Below are 21,456 nucleotides of genomic sequence, written 5' to 3'. Positions count from 1 at the left end.
GAGTGATACATGATAGATAGCAGGATAGACAGACAACAGGCTGCTGATACGCAGTAAGGCCCAGGCCCTCCAAACTAAAGGCTGCTGTGGAGTCTGATGGACAGTTTCCCGCAATACAGAAGGAGTGGGTACTGGATGCCCCAAATCTGCTTTCTCTGCACTGTGTGTTGAGATAGGAAATAATCTTAACTTCCAGGTTTGTCTGCTGTCCCCTAGACAAAAAGGCACCTGTTCCCTGATGTCCTCTATCTAGGCAGGCCCTTCCAGGAGTCACCCTCAAGCAGTGCCACTTCTTGCCTTTCATCCGTCAGTTCTGGTCAGTTGGCTGAGCAGGGTCCATCCAGACTCTTCCCACTGAGGCAGGCACTTCTTTAAGGGGCTTCCAGGCCCAAGCTCAGTGTGAAGTATGTGACTGATTATCTAAAAGCAAAGGTGGGCGACAGAGCTCCTCATCCCAGAACAGAGGCTCAAGTTGGGTAGAATCCAGGCAGTCCTTTTCCCAAATTCCTACCACCTGGGTCAATATTGCCTGAAATGTGGCAGGACAAGGAACATTTTCCCGAGCAGTGAACACACACAGAGATTCTGACACCATGTGCCAGGCCACAGAACTTGGGAGCTCTGAAGGTCAGCTGGATGCTCTGGTTCTAAGTAGGGGCACGCTCAGGAACCTTCCCTGTCTGGCAAATGCACGCCCCGGACATGCAAGGTCCCACTGGAACACTCAGGGCACCTCTGGGCCAGACAGCCTCTCTGCCCAGCCTGGCCCTCCCTAAACCCCCTGGCGCTGCTGGGGATGGGGACAAAAGGAAATCGGAAGTCAAAATTAGTTTGGAAATGGATGCAAAATTCCAGGCACGTTTCCCCCGTAATCCTCCATGCTTTGGAAATTTGCCTTTCAAGTAAAGGCAAATTTTCTGAAATTACCTCTTTTGCTCCTCCTTGGGTTCAGGCCACCCTGGCCCAGAGCGGCAGAGGCACGGCCGGCCAAGCCATCCCAGGGATTGTGGGGGCCCTGCCCAGGGCTTGGAGGCCTGGGGCCAGTGGGAACATGGTTAGTAAGAGGTGGCGATTTTTTGGTTTTCATTTTAAAGTGTAAACCAACTCTGAAATGTCTTAGGGGCTTGAGAGGTTCTAGCTGAACCCCAAAGATGGGAAGAAATTTCAGGGAGACAGATTGAGAGTCGTAAGGCAAATCACACTGTCACATAGACACGCAGGAGGTAAGGAGGGAAGTCCATCCTGATTCCAGGCCCTAAACTCTCAAGAGGCCTCTTCCCTCACTCCTCCTGCCTTCCCCACTCAAGCCACTGCCCCCTGCCCCCACCCCACCCCCAAAAAAGACGACAAAACCTGTCAGCTCTACTCAGGATGGATGCTGGGGTTTGGTGACCTTGTATGTTTCTTCTTTTAAAAAACAAAGCAACAACAACTGAAAGACGCCCAGCACACCCCCAAAGACCCACAGGGTCTTGGCAGGCTACAATTCTGGCTGAAAGCATACTGCGGTGAAGTGAGTCTGGCATCTCACTCTGAAGAAGCTGGCGGTAGCCTTCCGCTCCCAACCCTCCAACCCTCTTAGCTTTTTTGCTCAGGATCCAGCTTTGGCTCATTTCTGGAGCCTCTGTTCTGATCTTCCCAATGCCCTGGGTGGGGTGGGGTGGGAAGCTGAGATCCAGCCTTGAAATTCTGCCCCAGCTCAGGTGAGCAGCAGTGGAAGTGAAGGCCGAGCACCCCGCGGCTGCAGGCCAGGGGCGGACAAAAACACCAGTCTCTGGGAGTGATAAGAAAATGGAGAATACTGTATTTGCTTTAGAAAGTTTTTACATATAGATAAACACGCAGTTTAAGATAACAGTAAAAGCGCCCTACAGGGAGTGAGAGATACCTCTGAAGCTGCTAAGAAATACTGGAAATAGCTTTTGCATAAGAATACTACAATCTCACTCTCTGCTTTCGCTAGCGATGGGGTCCCTCTTCCTAACCCAGGCCACCATGCCTCTCCTTGACTGCCAAGTCGACACCAGGAGCACTGAGTGGGAGGAGAATCCCAAAAGGAAAAGAGACAGGTGAATAGGGAGGAAGACAGAGAGGAACAAGAGAGAAAGAGAAAGGGAGAGGAGAAAAAGCAATATCATATACAGGCAATTTCTACACATATATTACAAACTGGGAAAATGACCGATCATTAAGATATACATAATTCATATAAAATTTTGAAATAAAAATAAAAATCTGTTACAGTCATAACTATTCTTTTTCCACATTTATAACCAGTACCCACACAGGCAGTGACAGAGTGGAGAGAAAAAGGTGCTTACGAAGAAAATGATTGTCTGCTGAACAAAAAACAGAAGATTGCATTTTGTTTGACCAATACTTGGACTTAAAAACAGAGAGAGGAAGAGAAAGAAAGAGAGTGAGAGAAAAAAAGAGAGAGAGCAACAAAAGGCGAGAAACATTTGCTATTTCCCTCTCCAGGAGTTCTTCCCCCCTCCTTTTTTTTTTTTTTTTTTAACAAATTCGGAACGGAGATGGCGATTTTTTTTTCTTTTTGTCTGTTTTGCTTTTGTCCTCTTGTCCTCGTGGTGGTGATTGGTTTTTGTATAGTCGACTCTTTAAATCATTTTTAACTAGAGAGAATATTTTCCCAGATACAAATAAATCGTCATGCAGGTGGGGTGCCGGGTCCATGGGAACCGAAAGGAGAAGCCGTGCTTGTCCTAGAAAGTATACAATTGTCACCTCTTTTATGTTTTCTGCCCGCAACATCAGCGTTTGACTGTCTGTTGGCGTCGGGGTCCTTTGGGGTGGCCGTAGTGGTAGATGGTGGTTGGGGGTTGTTGATAGTTTGCGGTTAATTTGTTATTTTCTTGTTTTTTATATATTTTTGGCTGGGGTGGGAGTGTGTGTGGACTTGTATCTGTGTATGGTTGGGTATCCTGATTTCGGTTTGTTCTGGGGATGGAGGAGGAGAAGGAAGAGGAGGAAGAGGAGGAGGGCTAGGAGGAGGAGGGGAAGGAGTGGGGGAGGAGGGGAAGGAGGGGGAGGAGGGCGGCCTTGGCTATCATACATCACATTCCGAGTCGCTGGAGGTTACCGAGAGGATGGAGGTGCCGGTGTCCGCGCGCTCCGTCAGGCTGGACACGCTGGTGGTCGGGCTGGCCGCCGTGGACGGCGACTCTGCCGAGCCGTGCGTGGGGCAGCCGGGCTCGGCCAGCGAGCGCATGCCGCTCGGTCCAATGGCCTGGTGCTGGAGCCTGCGGGAGAAAGAGAGCCGCGCCCGCCCTGACACAGAGGCCCGCCACCCGGCTCCCCCGCGCCGCCGCTCCCGACTCCGCTTTCGGGAGCGTCCCAAGTCTTCTCAGATAGAAGCTAGCCTCGGAGGAGAGGCAGAACCCGAGCCCAGCCGTCTGGGGAGGCCTGGGTGCAAGCGGCAAAATACTGCAAGCCCTGGAGCAGCAGAAGTCGGAGAAGAGCCGGGCGCTTCTTCCCTCCGCAGTCCCTGGGGCTCTTCAGACTGAGCCGGCTACCCCGCGACCGGTCGAGTTCCCTCAGTAACCCCGTCCCTGATCCCTCAAACACACACTCGGAGCTGCGGGTTCCTCACCGGCCGGCCGGTCTCCGGGTAGAACCGCATACTTTGCTCTCTGGATCCCAGCGCAAAGCGCAGGACCGAGGGTAGAGAAAATAGGAAAGCTGGCGGTGGAAAAGTGGGGAAAGAGCAGGGAGACAGAAAAGGGGCAAAAGAGAAGGCAAGAGAGGAGCACAGAGCAGTCTCCAGCTGCCCCTTTCCTCCACCGGGAACCTTCTGCCTGGACCTGGTGTCTGGAATTCTCTCCACAAGGAGGCCTTGGCTTGACCCTGGGTGCTCCCCTCATCAGACGAAAAGTGAGCTCCACAGCAGGGGTGAGGGCCATGGGCTCAGGTCCCGGCCGCCTAAACTCGAACACACCTCCAGAAACTCACACCCAGCCCCCACCCACAGGCAGCTGTCAGCAGCTGGGGGTCCTGCTTCCTGAGGTACACCAGGCCCTGGGCCTTCCTGGCTGGATAGAGACACAGGCTCCACATCAGGGCTTTCACCCAAGTTCCTCTCTTCCTTCTCCCTTCTCCCTCCACTCCTTTCCCCTATCCACTTCTTTCCCTCTGGTTCTTTTTCTCCTTCCCCCAGGCCCAACTCCTGTGATGTTGGTCAAGCCCTATACAATGTTGTGACTTTGTGGCCAACTTGCCAGCAACAAGGCTGCTCCTGCCTGCTTCCCAACTTAGGGGACCAAAGGGATTCTCCTTGGCTGGGGCAGGAGGGTGAGTACATGCACACGCGCGTGCACACACACATGCACACGCACACACACTAGGTCTCTCCGCTCCCGGCCCGGCTCTCCTGCTCCCGGTTAGGCAAAGTACAGCGTTGCGGGAAACGGGCCCTCTGTGCAGTGGCCTCCGGGCTTTTCCCCTTGTGATAGGGACCCAGGTTCACTTTCCTCTCTCTGACGCTCCTGGATTTCTCTCGGGGTTTTGCAGTGCACAGAAATAAGAACCAGATGGCAAAGACTGCTTTCCTTCCCTCCCTGTCTCTAGGCTCCAGAGGATTCCGGAGCTGGCAACAGGGCTGAGGAGGCAGGCACGGGTGCAGTGCAGGGCTAAGGCTCCCAGGGGCCGGGATCAGGGGCTGCGGGCACTCGGGTCGCAAGCACACACTCTCCGCCCTGACGAAAGCCCTTCTTGGTCAAAGCAATCAATACATCCACAGCCCGCCCGCCCCCTCTTCCGCGCGCCCCGGACAAGCGGAAACTTTCTCCAACTGGCCAGGAGTCACGGCTTCCCTGACGCTCAGCGGCCGCTCCGCTAGCCCCTTCTCAACCCCTCTCCCCTTCCCAGGCCTCTGAGGCTGTAGCCAGGCCGCGGGCCCCGCCACTAACCTGTTCTTGGCCGCCGCGGCGCGGTCGCGCTGCCGCCGGTTCTTAAACCAGTTGCCTACTTGTGTGGGAGTGAGGCCGGTGGCCTGCGCCAGTTCGCGTTTCTTGCTGGGGTTGGGGTAGGGGTCCTGCAGGTACCACTCCCGCAGCAGGCTCCGAGTCCGCTCCTTGAAGCAATGCGTCTTCTGCTCGCCGTCCCAGATGGTGCGTGGCAGCGGGAACTTCTTGCGCACGCGGTACTTGTCCACCGGGCCGAGTGGGCGGCCGCGCAGCTTCTCGGCCTCCTGGTAGTGCGCCTCGAGCCACATGGCCTGCAGCTTGCCGTGAGACTCCTTGGTGAACTTGTGGTTCTCGAGGATGTGGTAGAGGTCTCGGAAGTTGCCCGTGTGGAAGGCGACCACGGCGCGCGCGCGCAGGATCGACTCGTGTTTGTTGATGGCCTCGCACGCCCCGGGGGCCACGGGCAGCGACCAGAGGAAGCGGCCCAGCCGCTCGATGTCGCCCGTCTCCTCCAGCGTCTCACAGACGCTGGCCACCTGCTCCGGCGAGAAGTTGAGGGTGGGCAGCTGGAACATGGACAACTCTTCCGGGGGGGCCCTGGAGCCGCCGCCGCCGCCGCCTGCTCCGCCAGCACCGCCGCCTCCCGCACCGTTCCCTCCGCCGCCGCCGCCTCCCGCGCCGCCGCCGCCTCCCGCACCGTTCCCGCCGCCGCTACTCGCCAGAAGTATGGAGCGGTGGTGAGAATCGGCGAAGTTTGGCAACAAGAAGTGGGAGGAATAGAGGTCTAGGGGGGAGCGGAATACCATGGACTGACCTGAGAGGAGAGGAGAAAATTCAGGGAGAGGAAGAGAGAGGGGAGGAAGAGGAGGAGAGGGGCGATGAGGACCAGGAGGAGGGAGAGGAGAGGGGGGAGGAGGAGAAGGAAAGGAGGGGGGAGCAGGAGGAGGAGGAGGGGGAGGAGGAAGGGCGTAAAGGACACCCACACCCCACACACATCCACACACACACACACCCGCGCAGCCACATAGAGAGGGAGGAAGGAGAGCGGCCCGGTGCGCGCGCGCAGAGAGAGAACCCGAGACGGAGCGAGAGAGGGAGAGAGGAGAGGGAGAGCCAACCACCGCCGAGTCAAGATTCAGCGATTCCACCGCAATCGCCCTAATGACAACAGCCTCATAATATCTCCCCTAAATCCACAGTGAGTGCAGCATTGAAACATTTTGTTTCGCTTTTCTATTGGTCTGTGGCGTGTCGTTGTGGCGTTGCCACGGCAACCACTGCCAATCACTGTCAGTCCTGCCAATCAATACCGAGAACGTAAGGACGGTTTTACCACTTAGCCAGAGGGCGGGGGGAGGGGGAGAGCAGGGAAGGAGGGAGAAGGGGGGGATAAAGAGAATTTTTTTCATCTTTGCAACTCTTAATCTCGCTACTTCCCCCTCTCTCTTCTCTCTTCTTCCTCTCTCTCTTCTTTTCTCTACCGCTGTCTCTGAGCCGCCTTCTTCCCTTTTCCCCAAAGAAGTTGATGCAGAAATTCGAAAAGCCCTGGGCACAGAGTTGTTGAATGGGATGAGCAATTAGAGCGGGGATTTTGTTGGGAGGCAAGAGGGTCCCCCAGGCTCCACATAGGCCAGGTCGGCGGGCAAGGAAAGACGGCTGACCAGCCCAGCGGGCGCGGTTTGCACATGGTTTGCACGTCGGGCCGCCTCTTTCTGCCTATGTGAGCACTAATAGTGGCAAGGAAGAAAGGAGAGATGAGATCATGGGGCCCACCAAGCACCGGCCTTGGCCCAGCGGGCCGTGGCGCCAGCCAGGGATCCCGGATTCCGAGGGTATCTGGCGCCAGGGAGCCTAAGCCCAGTTCCCAGGGTGCTGGAGGCCGCTCTTGCCTCCCCCATCGGTGCCCATGGACCACATTCACCTCAGCTCCCTCTTCATCAGTTAGGCTTCTCTTTACTCCCTCCCCGGCCAAGGAGCCTCGATTTCCCTCACCACCCATTTTAAAATAATAGTCCAAACAGTACAGTTCTTTCCATCTTAAGAAGCAACTCAACTCTTTTGTTTCCTCCCAGAATTCAGCAGCCTCTGTGAGGAGTGGTGGAGGAGCTGCGGGAGCCGAGAAGCCCAAGAGCCCTCTGGACCGGGAAGAGTCCCACAGATGCCCACTCCTCACCACACAACAGAAGGATCTCTGGTCCTGCCTGCCAGCCCCAGAGGGCACTCAAACTTTGGAGGCCAGCCACCCGGATGAAGTGAATAAGGCCTGAAATTGCTTGTTTGCTCATATTGTAAAATGATAATAATTACCATTATTATTTTAAAACTGCCTAATTTCTCTAGGGAAAGTAACAGCGAAAGCCTAAAACACACCCCAAAAGGCCCATAGAACACAGAGGGCCCTCTCTGTCTCTGGCCACTGCAGCCCCCAGGCCACGCATGGGTATTTATTCTTAGGTATGTTGCTTTTAAGACGATGTAATCAGCATCTTGAGCCGGGCCTCCCTTTGTGAGGCTTCTGTAACTATGGAAGTGTGATTTACGCAGATTTGTCGGGGTCAGAGACGTCTTTCCCTGAGCGCTGTGTATATTTAGACAGGACTCGGTTTGGTGTTAAAAAGTGTATATGTTGAATGGATTCACACACAGTAGCCAACAATGACCACATTGTCGGCCCGTGTACAACGCGTATTGAAACGCAGCGCCCAGACTTCAACTAATCTGCCCTCAATAAAGCTGAAATAATTATCCTAAGCTGCCTTTCCAGAAGAAAAATCATTGAGGAATTCAAAACTTTTTTTTTTTTTTTTTTTAAAGATCTTTTCTGCATTCCGATGCAGATCTGGGGGCAAGGCGCCGGGTCCACACCACTTTGGTGATCTCAATGAGGGAAGAGAGAAAGAGAAGTTGAGAGAGAATTTAAATGGGAAACCTAACGTGACTGGGGCTGCGAGTGTCCCAGCCCCTAAACTCCGAGCTGGAGCCCTGCTTAGGCCTTGACTCCCGCAGTGCCAGGTCTCTGAGAGCCGAGGAGAAGAGCAAGCCGGCAAGTGCAAGCCTCCTTGGAGGCTTCCCGGTGGCAGGGAGGCCCTGGGACCGGCGAGGGGCCAATACTGGCTCACTTAGCCAGAGGCAGTCGTGGGGTAGCCGGTCTTAAACACGACGACTGGGGCAGAAAAATATTCCTCCAAAGGGAAGACCTGCCAAGCCCCATTTCAGTGCTCTCTCCACTCCTGCCAAGCCCCATTTCAGTGCTCTCTCCACTCCACATATATTTCCTCCCCTCCCGGCCATGAGTCCTCCTCCAATGCAGCTTAGAAGCTCTGGGCGGTCGTTCACTGAGGGCCCAGAAAGAGCCCAAAGGTTGGGACTCAAAAACAGACACTTCATGTTTTCTTCCCAATCCCTTTCTCTCGTACGGGAAGGATTATAGGCTGAAGGGTGGGAGGGGGAAGGGGCAGGAGGAGGAAGCGGGGGAGGAAGGAATGAAAAAGGGGAGGGGAGTGGGTATTGTGCCGCGTGTGGGGGGAGAATTCCTACGGGTGGGTTTCCGAATATTGTGTTCAACTTTTTGAAAGCAGCTCGTGACCCCGAAACTGCATCCCCCGGAGCCAGGGACCCAGGCGCCGGGCGGGCGGGTGAACCCGGTCAGTCCCCTCCCGGTCCCCGAAACCCCCGCCTCCGGGTGGGGGCGACCTGGCCTCTCCCTGCCACTGCCGGGCCAACCCCGGAGGGAGGCTGGGCAGGTGCTGCGGGCTCTGCGAAAGCGCTGAAATAAAAAACCATCGCCACTCAGGGAGAACTGAGGCAAGTGGGGCTGGGACTCTGGCGACACCCCCACTGCCCCCACCCCCCAGCCTCTGCCCCAGCGCCTGCCGCCCTGCCGCACCCCGCCTGCTCGGGTGGTGACCGCGGCTCCGGAGCGCGAAGCAGGGCAGAAGGCTGCAGCGAGGCGTGTAGCTTTGTGCGCCGGGACCCGGTGGGGCGGGTGGCAGCCGGCGCTGTCCGCGCCTCCCAGCAGAGCCGTGCTCGGCGCCGCCCACCGAGCCCACCTCGGGGTCCAGCCGCTTCCAGCGCCTCTCGACTCTGGCTTGAAGCACTACTCCCGCCGCCTGGAGCCGGTAAGTTGAGAGTCCGCAGAGCAGGGCAGGGAGGCGGGGCGGCTGGTCCCAGAGCCGAGGGCCGTACTGGCTCCCGGCCGGGCTGTGGGCGCAGGCTCCATAGGGTCTCAGTCGAGGGGTTCTGAGTGTGTGTTTGGGTGGGAAGCTGGGCTGTGGAGCGCCAGAGCTTCCCCTCCCAAATTCCCAGGCGCTGGGCACTGGGGAGTGGAGCAGAAGCAGAGGGACCTTGGGTTCCAAGGCCCACGCCGCCTTCCTCGCTGGTCTGGGAACCAAGCAACCCCTAGGGCAGTGCGAGGACTGGGAAGGCACCCTGGGGGACTGCTAGAGGAGGTGGCGCGTGGAGGGTGCCTACACCCTGGGTCGCTCAGAGCGGAGAGTCTCGGGTGGATAGGTCAGCTTGCAGATCCCCTAGGTCTCTTCTCTGCTTTCTGGCCACTCTAATTGCGGGATCTGGGACTTGGCGCCCGTACAGGCCGGGTCACCTGTGCAGAACAAATTTGCTGCCATCATCCCCGCTTCAATCCTGGCCTCGGGGATCGAAAAGATCGCCTTCAGGTGGGGCAGGGAGAAAAGATGTCTTTGGGATTTAGAGAGTGTTCTCCTTGTACCCGGACCTACTGGCATTTATTCACAAATGTCAGCCGCAATCCCAGCACTGGGAAAGTCTGAACCACATCTGGAAAACGCCAGAGAGACCTCCCACTCTCTCCTTGTTTTGGGTTACAGGGAAAGCCAACGGGTCTGCAGGCCTCCGGGAGAGGAGGATCCGGAGGGTTGGGGCAGCTGCACCCACTTGGCCTTGCTTGGCTCTAAACAGTCGACCCAGGAGGCCGGGGGAAGGTTTGCCCTGTGGGGGCAACGCCCCTTCCGGCTCCCAGGATGTCGGGAGGCGGGGGCTGGCCGGGTGGCCCATAGTCTGGGCCTCCCCGCAAGCTGCAAACTGAGGCGCTTGGCGCGGGCGGCCTGGGAGGGCGCAGGGGAGCGCAGCACGCAGGCGGGGAGGCCGCGAAGCCCTTCAAGGACCCCGATTACTTTCCTTTGAAAAACAACAACAACAACTGCTCCCTCCCCGCACCCCCGCCTCCCGCCTTAGCCTCCGGGGACTGGCGCTCCAAGCAATTGTCGCCCCGGACAGTAAACACAGCTCAGTTGCCTCAACTTTCTCCATGCATAAAAGTTCCTGGCGTGCGGGGAAATTTGAATATTTGATCAGCCCCTTTGAGTGACCCTCATTAGTCCGGCGCCCTGCTAAGGCCGGGCATTGCAAGAAAGCTGCTGGGCTCGGCATTTGTACGCCTTGTTAGCGCAGCTTAATGAAGCCGCCCCGACGGCTCAAAGGCGGCCTCAGGGGCCGGCGACGCGCACCTCTCCGCACCCTGCTCTGCCTGATGAGCCCTGCCGCCCTCTAAAGGCCCCTCCACCCCCCTCCCACATTCTCAAACAAGGGAAGTTTGGCTCTGTCTTGAACCACGGCACCTCCCACTGCCAGGCCCACGAGGATGGGCACAAACCCAGCCTAGATGCCTGCAGTGACCCAGCCCCAAGAGAGAAGGGTGGGAGACTTGGGAGGTGTGAGCCCTACTGGTTGGGGGAAGTGCGGGGAGGGTGGCTGGTGGCGGGAGAGGCTTTTGCTGTCTAAGGATCCAGCCCAGGGAGTGCACTGCCAACCTCTCCCAAGAGGACCAATTGCAAATCAGTCACTCCAGTTCCTTAAAAGTGCATCTGGACTAATGTTGGGGTGGCTGAGGGTCAGCCCTCCATCCTCCTATCACCTCAAGTTTCCCTGGCTTCCACTACCTAGAGGCCACACACTTCTTCCCAAGGTTCCCCTTCTGAACAGCCAGACCTGGTGTGCCAGGACTTGGATTTGAGAAAGGGTGGGCAGCTCCCCTCCCTAACCCATCATTGCCTCCACCATTCACAGAGCCCAGTCACATGTTATGACAAGGGGCAGTAGGGAAGGCAGGGGACCACAGCCTGTCCTGCACTCCCCCTCAACAGAGGTACCCCTTCTTTGGCTTCTAGTCCCAGGGAGGCCTAGCAAAAAAAGTACTATAGGCAGGACCACCCTGCAAGACTGGCCTGGCAGCCTGGCAGAGAGGCAGAGAGCCAGAGTTCTGGAAGGAAGGGAAACCATCTACTTCACCTTTTCTTAGTGGGGCAGCTGACATGGCTGGCCCGTAAATATAAGACACCCTCTTAGAAACTGTGCTTCAGTGCTTAGGAAGAGTAGCCTTCCTTCCCTTCCTGTCTCTCCTCTCCTCTGATGCCCTTTTCCCGGAGCGGTTGGAGGTCAAGGTCCTTCACGCCCTCCTTGCATGCACAGCTCTTGGGCCCTTAAGGGTTACTTTTAGAGGGAATTAATGCTCTGGGCTTGGAAAGCAGGCTGCTCCAGATCCACACTCAGGACTTTCTGGACCCCATCCCCCAACACACAAACACAAACATGCCCAGGATCCCTCAGACATACAGTGGGTCTGGTCAGGTTGGTAACCTCAGGACCCCATGCCAGCCTAAGCATCTCTGGAGGTCGTGGGAAGCAGCCAAAAGGCCAGGTAGGCCCTGGGATAAAGAAGGCCCTCCAAGTGCATCTCATTTGTTCCTCTTCGTTTTTCTCTCCCTAGCTCCACTAGCATGCCCTGCCCCATTTCCCATCCCATAACCCCCTAACTTAACCCTAAACTGGCAATCTTTAGGCATCACCTCTGAGTTGGGCAAAGGCGGTGCCCGGGCCTTGATCGAGCCAGAGGGCTAAAGTAGGGGCGGGGAAGGGAGGGGTGGGCGCTGCTGGTGAGAAAGGGGACCTGAGGCGAGGGTAGAACTCAGCCCTGTGGCCTCGAGGCCAGGCCCACCGGCTGCTCAGGGGAGGAGGCGAAGGGAGGGGGCTGGGAGTCCGCAGGCATCGGTCGGGGCAGCAGGGACCTCAGGCGTCGGCGTGGGGGGCTAGATCCGGAGGGGGGGGGGGGGGGGGGGGGGGTGGGGGGATCGCGCAGGGCGGAGGAGGGGTGCAGCTCTTTAAGAGCCACACCGCTGGCAGGAGAGGCGCGCGGCCCGGTGCTGGTAGAGCACTGACCCCGAAGGGGATTTAGCGGGAAGAGAGTGGCCGGGCTCTGGGGGTTTTGTCCGAGGGGGCCGGGAGAGGCCGAGGCACAAGAATAAGGAGCGGCCGCGGCATGAAAGGCGGCGAGGAGCAGCAGAGCTGCTGCTCTTGACTTCTGAGCAGGTCTTAGAGAGCCTGCCCCGGCTTAAGCCGAGCTGCTGGTGCTGGCCCTGAGCGCCAAGTCCGCGAGCTCTGAATCTCGAGCCTCTCAGCCGTGGCGCAGCGGGATGAGGGGGGCGTTGGGGGACAGGGTAAAGTCGGTCTTGGTTGTACAGCCACCCGATCCTAGCGCGGAGCTGAGAGCCTGACGGCCGGTGAGAAAAAGAATTTTCTTTTTCCAACTCCGGCTTTTGGTTTTGTGTGTCCACCTTGCGCAACTCCGGAGCCTGCCGACCCCACATGGATTCTCAACAGGTGGCCGGGTAAGTCCGTTTAAAGAATTCTGGTTATATGGTCAGCCCCTCCCCGACCTTCTTCCTTTTCCCCTCCCTCTTTCCCCCTTGGCTGGGCCGGGTTCCCCGTGCTCCTCCCGCAGGCGAAGGCTGGGGTGGTGGTGGGGGAAGAGGCGCCCTTCCCCTGGGGGTCTCTGGGCTCTGGGTTGCAGCCCAGGAAGCCTGGTGGGCGGCCCCCAAGGAGTTCCACCCGGTACCCCCAAGTCCGGATCACTCTTAGCTCCTTGGTCTGGGCCCTGGCGCCCTGAGGGAGGGAGAAACAACGCGCCGCAGCACCTCAAAAGCCGAAGTCCCCAGGAAGGGGGACGGGGGACCCGGTGGCCGGGCAGCCTTTGTGTGGGGGTTTACGGCGGAAACAGAACTATTCATCTTGTATGAGAGGCCTGGGATGCGGCCCGGGGGAGCCCGCGCCAGCCGTACAATAGCCGGCAGAAGAGCGCCTCAGCAGCCGGGGTAGGAGTGGGGTAGGGTGGGGTAGACCGGGGTGGGGGAGGGGAGGGCGAGAGAAGGGGGAGGGGAAGCAGAGAAAGGCAAAGGCGAGAAATCCAGGGCGTCCGAGTGAAAAGTCGGAAAATGTTTCCAGAGCGCGCCAGAAACAGGCGCGCTTGCTTGCGGGCGCATAGTCTGTCTCTCTCTCGCATACACACACAAACACACTCTTACATGCTCACGCTCATTCCACACAAGGAGCCCACGCACGCGGTTCCTAGTCGTGCAGGGTCGCATGCCCGGGCACCCAGAGTGAACGCAGAATAGAGCCGCCCTCGCACCCCCACCGACAGAGAGCCCTCCCGCCCAACCACAGGCACCCCGATTGGGGAGCTAGGAGGGCCCCCGGGGCTGGGGCACAGGGAGGATCTTACCTGCGGAAAGGTAAGGGAAGCCGGGAGCACCGAGCAGCGGCGGATAAATATTCATTAGTAAGTCTCTCCTTTTAAGCCGCGCGGTGCGCTCTCTGGCTCCTAGCTCTCTTTCCCTCCCTCCCTCTGTCCTCTTGTGAGGCTCTCTCCCCCTCTCGCTCTGTCTTCCCCCCACCCCTTCCTGCGAAATGCCGGGTGGATCCCAGTATAGCTAACCTGTTGGGAAGCCTGAGTCGCGGGCAGCGCCTCCACAGCTGTTTGCTTTCGCTCTTGGGGCGCGCATTTCCCCATCCTCTCCCCTCTCTCCTTTTGCCCAGCCCCTCTCCCCCTCCTAAATTACTACATCATTAGCTTTATTTGGGGGGCGGGGGGCAGCTCAGCCAAACGCACCTCCCTATAGCACGGTGAAAAGCCGCTGTTCTCCGAGGCAGCACCAACTCCACCCCTACCCCAGCCTCACCCATCTCCTTGTCCCTACCTAGTTTTGTTTATTTTTTTCTCTCTTTCCATCTTTCCTTCCGTCCTGTACCGACCCAACTCCCTTACCATTCCTCCCTCCCTTGGCACTGCCAATACGGATCTCAGACGGGGTCGGGGCAGGGAGATGCCAAGTGGGTAGGCCCAATATGCCAAGGTCGGGACTCCACCCTGCCATGGACGTGGGGGTAGCTCTCCAGGTCCCCCTTTCCCACGTAAGCTTTCCACCCTGACCCTAAGTGGGCACGGCGCAGCTTGGGCTTTAGGATCAGAGCACCAGGGCGCACAGCAAGGGCCTCAGCGACCTGGAGCCTGGGTCCTTTGACCAGGTCTGGGAGACTGCATGGGAGAGGGGAGGTGGCCTCACTCTGTACGTACGAATGCTCAGGAGAGACACAACCACCGACCATCGGACTGACATTCTCCCTTTCCAAACAAACTGACCTGAAGTTAGCAGTAAGTCCGCATCATTCTCACGAGAAAACACATCTACAAGATTCTAGAAATGCACAAGGAACCAATTCCAGTCGCGCGCGAACACGTGCACACACACCACACCCCTCACCCCCGCACACCCGAGGCCAGCGTTGCCGCTGGCCTCTGAAACCTGTAGGCGCGCGGGCCCGAAAGGCTAATTCTAGCGGAGGAATACATGGCAAAACCGCCGCCAGGAGAGCCCTGGCCACTCTTGTTGGCCCCCATTCTTCCATATCCAGGCCCCTAGGATGCCCCAGGTACCCTGAAGGGTGGTGAGGTCCCAGGGTGCTTGGGGGTGGTCCGGGAAGCGCACTCTGGCAGCCCGCTGAGCGCTGCCTGTTGAGGTAGGGGCTGGAGGAGGGGCCAAGGGAGGCGGGCCCAGGCCAATTCCAAGTTACAAATACAGCTGCTCCTGGGAGGCTTAGGAGAGTTTTGCCCCAAAACGTGCATATCATTCGCCTCGAGACGCCATGACCTCCCCAGCCAGAGCCCCAGGGCGCACTCGACCTCGAGGTGGCTCGGGTGATGGGGGCAATCGAGAGCAAGGAGGCGACCTCGAGACCTCCGCCCGCCCATTCAGCCCAGCCCAGCCACAGTCCACCGGGAGACGTCCTAAATGATGGTCCTATCCTTCCCAAAGGGTGGCAGGGCGCAGGATCGCGGAGGGTCTCCCTCCTTGTCCTGAAAGGTTAATAAATTGGGCAGATGAAGGTATTTAAGAGGGGCCTAGAGCGCCCTGGGACCGAAAGCCATATCAACCTCACACTCCACCCAAAGTCCCGCATTTGCATGTGTACACCTCCTCTTCCCCATGCAAACATGGGGTCGCGCACGTTTGAGCTCAGACTCAAGCTGAGTCACCTGACTATGCCTGGAACGTACGGGCAACTGTACCCGAATACACACCGGAGAATTAAAGGAACACTAATAGAGGAATTTGAGGAATAAAGAAGTGTCCACAGGCATAATTATTTGAATGAACGGGTGCACACCCAGTTGTCCAGATGCAGACAAAAACCAGTGCCCGCGAGGAGTGACCCCAAGCACAAGGGCAGATGTACAGGAAGCCGCGAACGGGGAGAGTTCGCAGAATGAGGACGCAGGCCGCAAGGCCAAGGGGGCTTCCTGCTACAGGGACGTTGGCTCGGAGGGAGAAACTTTGTTGAGCCGACTGGGGGAAAGGTTTCAGGTCAAGTCCTGGCCACTAGAAAGAACCAAGGCCTTATCCACCCAGAGCCAACCTTTTAGCCTTCCTCTCAGCTCTATTGGAGATACCCAGAAAAGGACAATCCAGGAAAGATTCATTTTGACCGAGATTGTTTTTATTGTTTGTTTATTGTTTTTGACCTAGGGGTTTGCATTCTGAAAAAGGATTCTGGTGGAGTGCATGCCAAGTTCTCACTCACTACTGGGAGACTCATAATTCTTAATAGGAACATTTAGCTCTAACCATGCCCTGAGAAGCTGAAGGGCCCTTATTTCGCCCCTTTCACCCTTCTTATCCTAAACTTGATCATTCACAAAGATCCACACCCTCCTGCCCCCATTTCCACCCCAGTACCCTGTATGTCAAATACATTTGCAAAAGAACACACTTAAACGTCAACCAGATTACATAGTTCATTGTAAATTTTTTTTGTGTGATATATTGGGACGTCCTCACCCCCTGCTGTCCCGTCTCTGTCGGGGCAGAGCTAGGGGGTTGCAGAGAGGGGTTTCCAGAGTGGCTCTTGGGCAAGACCTGAGAAACTACTCTACATAGGCTCGTTTTTACTGTGATCTCCCTTTGCCTAACCAGTTCTAGTGGCCACCTCCAGGTTTCCTGCAGAAGAGGCAGCCTCCCTTGGAGCAGGGGTGCCCTCACTTCCACTTCACCTCCCTTCTCAACTTTCTCTCTTTTGAGCACATCTTCTGAGCCTCCCTCTCTCATCTGGAAGTGGAATGTAAGTCCGAGAAGATTCATTTAGACAAAGAAGGTGGAAAAAAGGACTTTCTGGGCCAGCAACTCGGATGACCACCCTCCAAGGGGCAGAGGAGGGTCCACTTTGTGAAGAAGAAATGAACCACCCGGAAAAGGCCACAAGAGGACATGTTTCTGCAGATGTAGTTGTCCTAGAAACAGAAGAGTATGGGGGTGTGAATTTCTTCTCTTTTGGGGGCAAACACTATGTCCTTCTCTTTTTCTAGATAGTTAATTCCTGGACATTTTAGCGAGTTTGTTCCTGTGGATGTTTTGAACAATAAAGAGTGAAAACCACTTTGGAGTCACTTAAATCTTCGTTGGAAGGGCAGTTTCTTCCAGGGCCATTTTCTTTCACCAGATTTGTTTTTCCTTGTTCCCAAATGAGATGGTTTTAAAAATCAAAGTCCATCTGCTAACTCACCTGGGAAAGAGACTGCGACACAAGGAAGAGAAACAAATAGACATCACTCTCAAACTCAAAAGTGTAACTTTCATTCCCGGCAGCTGAGATTCAGAACATAAACTCGTTTACCTTTGAGTATTTCCCCCGTTTGGGTAATTTATCTAGAGTTTTCCCAACAATCACAATATCTTGAAGTTGGAAATGTTTGCAGCCTTATAAGGTTCTTCAAACTCTGCTTCTCTGGTTTTAAAAACGGTTTGCGTCTACATAGCTATGCCTGTTGCAACATTTATCACTCAAGCAGAAAAGCAACTCGTTTTCTCATAGCCCCAAATGCCCCGTGTACAGCCACTGGAGCGAGTTTATTTTTCTCTGTCTTTCCCAAATGCCCTTGTCACTTCTGCCAGGGCCACAAGGCTCGGGGCGAAACTTCGGAGGTTTGAGACCTCTTGAGTGTGGATCGCTATTATTGTTCGTTTTTTTGTTGGGAGAAATAGTGCTCAGTGATTGCGTGCGGTTCTCTCTACGCCGACTAGGGTTGCCTGCGCCTTCCTCAGCACAAACTCCTAGATGAAGCTAACCATTTCCGCTGCCCGGGGCAAAGGGCTGAACGGTGTTGTCGGGTCTAGGGTTGGGGTGGGAAAGTGAGGAGGGTATGCGGGTGGGGGAGGGGGCAGTCATCATCTTCAACAATAAATTAAAATAACCTGATACCCCTTTAATCCCTTCCATCAACAGTGTCAACGGCGCTATAGAGGCCGTCTCACCTCCAAAGGTATCCACTCCCGGAGGGCCCGGGCTCCCAGCCACAGTCCCACACTGGGCCCGCGCGCCGGATAGGAGGTGCTCCGACGGCAAAAATCCCATACATTTTTAACTACAGTGATTACTAAATTAATAGCAGGCACTAAGACAGATGTCAAAACGTCTTGAAAATGTTTATCTGTGAATAATTGAGAAGGTGGTGGGACGCATTATCTGATTGTGTAATGAAATATGTATGAGGAACAGCTGTTTGCAACAGTCCCCTCCCGCCGCCTCCTCAGCCAAGGCCCTTCTTTAGGAAGAAGGAGTCGCGGCGAAGTTGGTCGCCCACTTCCGTCCAGTTGGGAGCCCTCTCGGCCCTTCCCCGGCTGCTGGCAGAGTGGTGGCTCCAGCGCGCCCCAGAGTAGTCCGGTTTCCCGAAGGACAACAACATGGAGTCCTCCTCAGTCTCGCTCTGTGGGCTCCGTGGCTGGGTGAGGCTCCACCGCCGGCCGCGCTGTCCCTCGCGCCTTCGGGGCGGGCCGTGGGCTCGGCCTGTGGGGACCGAGGGGAGCACGGGCTCGGGCGGCCGCGGAGGCCTGGCGTGCGCCCACCGAGCGGTGCGGCCTGCTCGGAGGCGAGGCCCGGGAGCCCCGCGGCTCAGCGGGACGGGCCTGGGGTCACCGAGGGGTGACGAGGCTCCCGAGAGGGCTTTGTTCGCGCTTTCGCCACACTGCGCACTTCCTTCCAGCCCCCTCGGCCCCCACCCCGAGCCTCCGCTCCCCGGCCCTGTTTGTTTTTCCAGCCCCGCGCCCTCCACTCCGACACGCAAACAGCCCTCGGGGCTGCGTCAGCGGCCCGAGGCCGTGGCCCAGGGCAGGCCTGAGTCCAAATGGGGCCAGCACGGCGAGCCCTGGCCCTGCAGGAAGCGGTGTGAGGGGACAGGGAGCTCCAGGGCCTTCCTGGCGCGAGAGGGGCAGGCGAAGGCCGGCGGGAAGGTGGTCCAATAGGGCGCACGGCCTGGGCGGGCGGCGAAGGCCCTAGGCCTGGGCTCAGAAGGGTGCGGGCTGCCTGCGCGGCTGCCCATCCCCTGCCGCTGTCCCCAGCCCCAGCCGGACAGGGGAGGCGCGGCGGAGTGGGGGTGAGGAGGACGCCCGGAAGGGCCCCATCACCCCTGGGCCTTGAAGGCAGTGTCAGCCACATGGACAAATACGGTGTCCCGTGCGGGTGTGCGGGCCCCCTCGCCGCCTTCCCTGCGCTTCGTACCGCTCGGAGACCGCGTCCCGGGCGCTGCGCTGCCGAAGCTCCCAGCCGGGCCGTGGCGTGCCCGCGCCTTCCGCCTCCACGGCCTCTCAGCCCCTCATCTTCCCCAGTTCCGGGGACCCGTCCCTAGCCCCTGAACGCCCGGGAAGCCTGGCTCCAAAACCTTCGGCCGCGTTGGCCTTTCTGGCGCCACCGTCCTGACCGCTCTGGGGCCGGGGCCGGGGCCGGGGCCGGGGCCGGGGCCGGGAGCGGAGGAACCGAGTCCGGCTTGGCGGCGCCATGGCGCCCTGACACCCTGCGCCTTCCCGGTTTCCCTCGGCTGACGCAGTCGAGATGCGCTCGGGCGTTATGTCTCGAGCGTCACCCTTTTACCTAATCCCTTATGCTTTTATTCTAATCCTACACATTACAGTTAATCTGTAATGATACCGCTTCGGAGGAACCTGTTGCATACGAGGCTCGGCAATTTGTAACCTTGGAAACAGTTTTAAATAAAGATTGTAAGAGTGATGTCAACTGTGTTTATTCTCCACGCGGGGGGTGGGTTGGGGGCAAGGCGGTGAGGACGGAGTTTCTGGAGAAGGGGGCGAGGCGCGAGGGGCAGGGCCGAGCGGCGGCCGGGGTCGGGGAAGCGGAGGAGCAGCCAGAGCTGGCTCTAAGTGACTCCAGCCCGGCGCCTGGCATCTTTTGAGTTTTTCTTTTTGGGAAATCGCGTGGTCTTAAACCGCGAGGCATAGGGAGAGGGAAAAGGATTTGCAAAACTGCGAAAAACTCAGTGAACTTGAGCTCCCGTGTATCCCAAATTAACATTCAGCCGGGCCCTGCGAGCCTGGATCGCTGAAGCTGCGGAGAGAGAGGGGGCGGCTTGCAGGACCCTTAGGCTGCAAGAAGGCAGAGCCGCCTGGGTCCGGTTGCTTTGCGCTTCCAGCTTCCTACTCTACTGAGCGCACTGGCAACGCAGCAACAGCCAAAAATTGCCAGCACACCAAAAGCAAAATTAAACATAATTGCTTTTATTTATCTATTGCTTTTATATCATTAAAATATTTTTAGTTACATTGTATAAAATGGCATCCACTCTGATTATTACCTGCCATATCTGTTGATCTGTTCCTTGTGTATTCAGCATAGCAATATTAACAATTAAGAAAAAAGCACATCTTATATATTGTATCTGTCAAGATATGTTACAATTTCCATTAACAAAAAAACATTATTCTTGTTGAAGAAGCTATGAAGCATATCTTTCACAAGCACTTTATTAATAATCATAGTTGTCAGAAAGAATTAGATATGCATAGATTGTAGATGCAAAGGAAATATTAGATGCACAGAATAAAACATACAGTGGGATTCAGGCATAACTATTTTTCTTTTTTAAAGTAAATTTTACGGAGGTGAAAAAAAAACGTGTGCTATTAAGCTTACTTAAAAGATGGCTTTGTTGGTTTAATTATACTGTAGTTATTTTATAAATATGTTTCAAAGGAAGCTTGCCATATTGCATGTCAATGAGGACTGTAAAGAAAAGCTCACAAAAGCTAATGCATACCAAATACTAAATTTTAGTCATTAGCATTCCTATTTATTACAAACTAAAGGAACCTATTAACAGACAAGAATTTCTATTTAGCTAGCATTACAATGTTTGGCTATTAAAATAAAAAGGGCAAAGTATATATGTATTTTTCCCCCCTTGGAACTATATGTTCTTTTTTTCCCCCTGAAAGCTTACGGAAAGATTGGGAGATGTTTCTGATTGGAGAAACTCGATTCTCTGGTGGGAATGGGCCAGAGGGCCCAGAACACCTCGCTTTAGTGGTGCAGCTTAATGCTATTCATTCGGAAGCTACAACCGTTCGGCGCTGGGATTCTGCAGCCTGCGGAGTGCTGTGTAGTGCCCACAGCCGTGAGGGGCCTTTTGTCTTTAATTTGTGTCATGAGCAGATGCAAATTATTAATTGTTTTTCCTCGAAGGGAGGGAGTGGGTAGTGATGGTAATACTGCTTTTGTTTGGATATTAAAATTTCCTTAAATGCTCCCAAGGCGGGGATACTTCTCCCAATGCGGATTCCCCTAGTAGAAAATCCCACCGCTACAGTGAACAGTATTAATTCTAGAAACATGCACATATAGATTTGTATCATTTCAAAAACTTTCTTTGAACAAAGGTGGCATTGCTGCTCTCACATCAGAAGTAAATGAATATAGAAATTTATTTTTTCTGAATGTCAATTTAAGAGGGGAAAAAACTTTTCAGCTATCCTTGCTTTTAGAAACTTTATATTTTGCTTCTTAAAATGGAAGCAGATTTTCCCCCCTAATTGGGCAGGGCAACAAATACATTTTAAGGAACTGAAATGAAATATTTGAAATAAGAAAGGGTTACTATGAATTATGTTAAGTGAGTTTTGTGTATTTTTAAGGGAAAAAATAGAGCTTGTTAAACTCTGCGCATTTGCCAAGTGACTCGAAGCACAGGTTCTTCTGGCCTGACATTTGGCTCTGACAGGATGTATTCTGCCTGCTTGGGGGACTCTTTGCGTTAAAAGATTGAACATTTTAAAGATTCTTCCCTGAAAGGCCCATATGAAAATAATTGGCATCACAAGGAAGGAAGGGAATTTCTGAATCCTTGATTTAAAAATGAAAATCTCTACATCACAAGTCATTAACA

At 55.6% G+C, this 21,456-nt stretch overlaps 1 protein-coding gene and 2 long non-coding RNA genes across 4 annotated transcripts; 2 read left to right on the top strand and 1 right to left on the bottom strand.

Moving 5' to 3' along the window:
* Window positions 1–1,775: 1,775 nt before the first annotated feature.
* On the bottom strand, window positions 1,776–6,128 carry SIX3 (SIX homeobox 3). 2 transcript variants are annotated; one of them, XM_023223899.2, is made up of 3 exons: window positions 4,926–6,120; window positions 3,101–3,260; window positions 1,776–2,723 (listed from the first exon to the last, which is right to left on the bottom strand). In XM_023223899.2, the coding sequence occupies exons 1-3, from the start codon at window positions 5,726–5,728 to the stop codon at window positions 2,634–2,636; spliced, it is 1,053 nt and encodes a 350-aa protein (XP_023079667.1). In that variant the 5' UTR covers window positions 5,729–6,120; the 3' UTR covers window positions 1,776–2,633. The 2 variants fall into 2 exon arrangements, with proteins under 2 accessions (XP_023079667.1, XP_023079668.1); XM_023223900.3 differs by having other exon boundaries at window positions 1,776–3,260; window positions 4,926–6,128.
* Window positions 6,129–6,321: 193 nt separating this feature from the next.
* On the top strand, window positions 6,322–7,673 carry LOC111550446. Its single transcript, XR_002734036.2, has 2 exons — window positions 6,322–6,642; window positions 6,995–7,673. It is a non-coding gene; the product is annotated as an uncharacterized LOC111550446 (long non-coding RNA).
* A 1,303-nt stretch (window positions 7,674–8,976) lies between these two features.
* On the top strand, window positions 8,977–16,660 carry LOC111550459. The gene is made up of 3 exons (XR_002734039.2): window positions 8,977–9,040; window positions 12,416–12,562; window positions 16,310–16,660. It is a non-coding gene; the product is annotated as an uncharacterized LOC111550459 (long non-coding RNA).
* Window positions 16,661–21,456: the final 4,796 nt, after the last annotated feature.

Source organism: Piliocolobus tephrosceles, chromosome 15 (genome assembly GCF_002776525.5).
Source record: "Piliocolobus tephrosceles isolate RC106 chromosome 15, ASM277652v3, whole genome shotgun sequence".
Classification (NCBI taxonomy): Eukaryota; Metazoa; Chordata; class Mammalia; order Primates; family Cercopithecidae; genus Piliocolobus; species Piliocolobus tephrosceles.
Note: the sequence above shows the minus strand (reverse complement) of the source record. Positions and strands in the feature narration are given on the sequence as shown.

Coding starts and splice junctions, on each gene's coding strand:
- SIX3 (XM_023223899.2), bottom strand. CDS start 5,728: ATGGTATTCCGCTCCCCCCTAGACCTCTATTCCTCCCACTTCTTGTTG. Junction 3,261..4,925: donor GCCGCGGCGGCCAAGAACAG/GTTAGTGGCGGG, acceptor TTTCTCCCGCAG/GCTCCAGCACCAGGCCATTG. Junction 2,724..3,100: donor CCGGCACCTCCATCCTCTCG/GTAACCTCCAGC, acceptor TATACTTTCTAG/GACAAGCACGGCTTCTCCTT.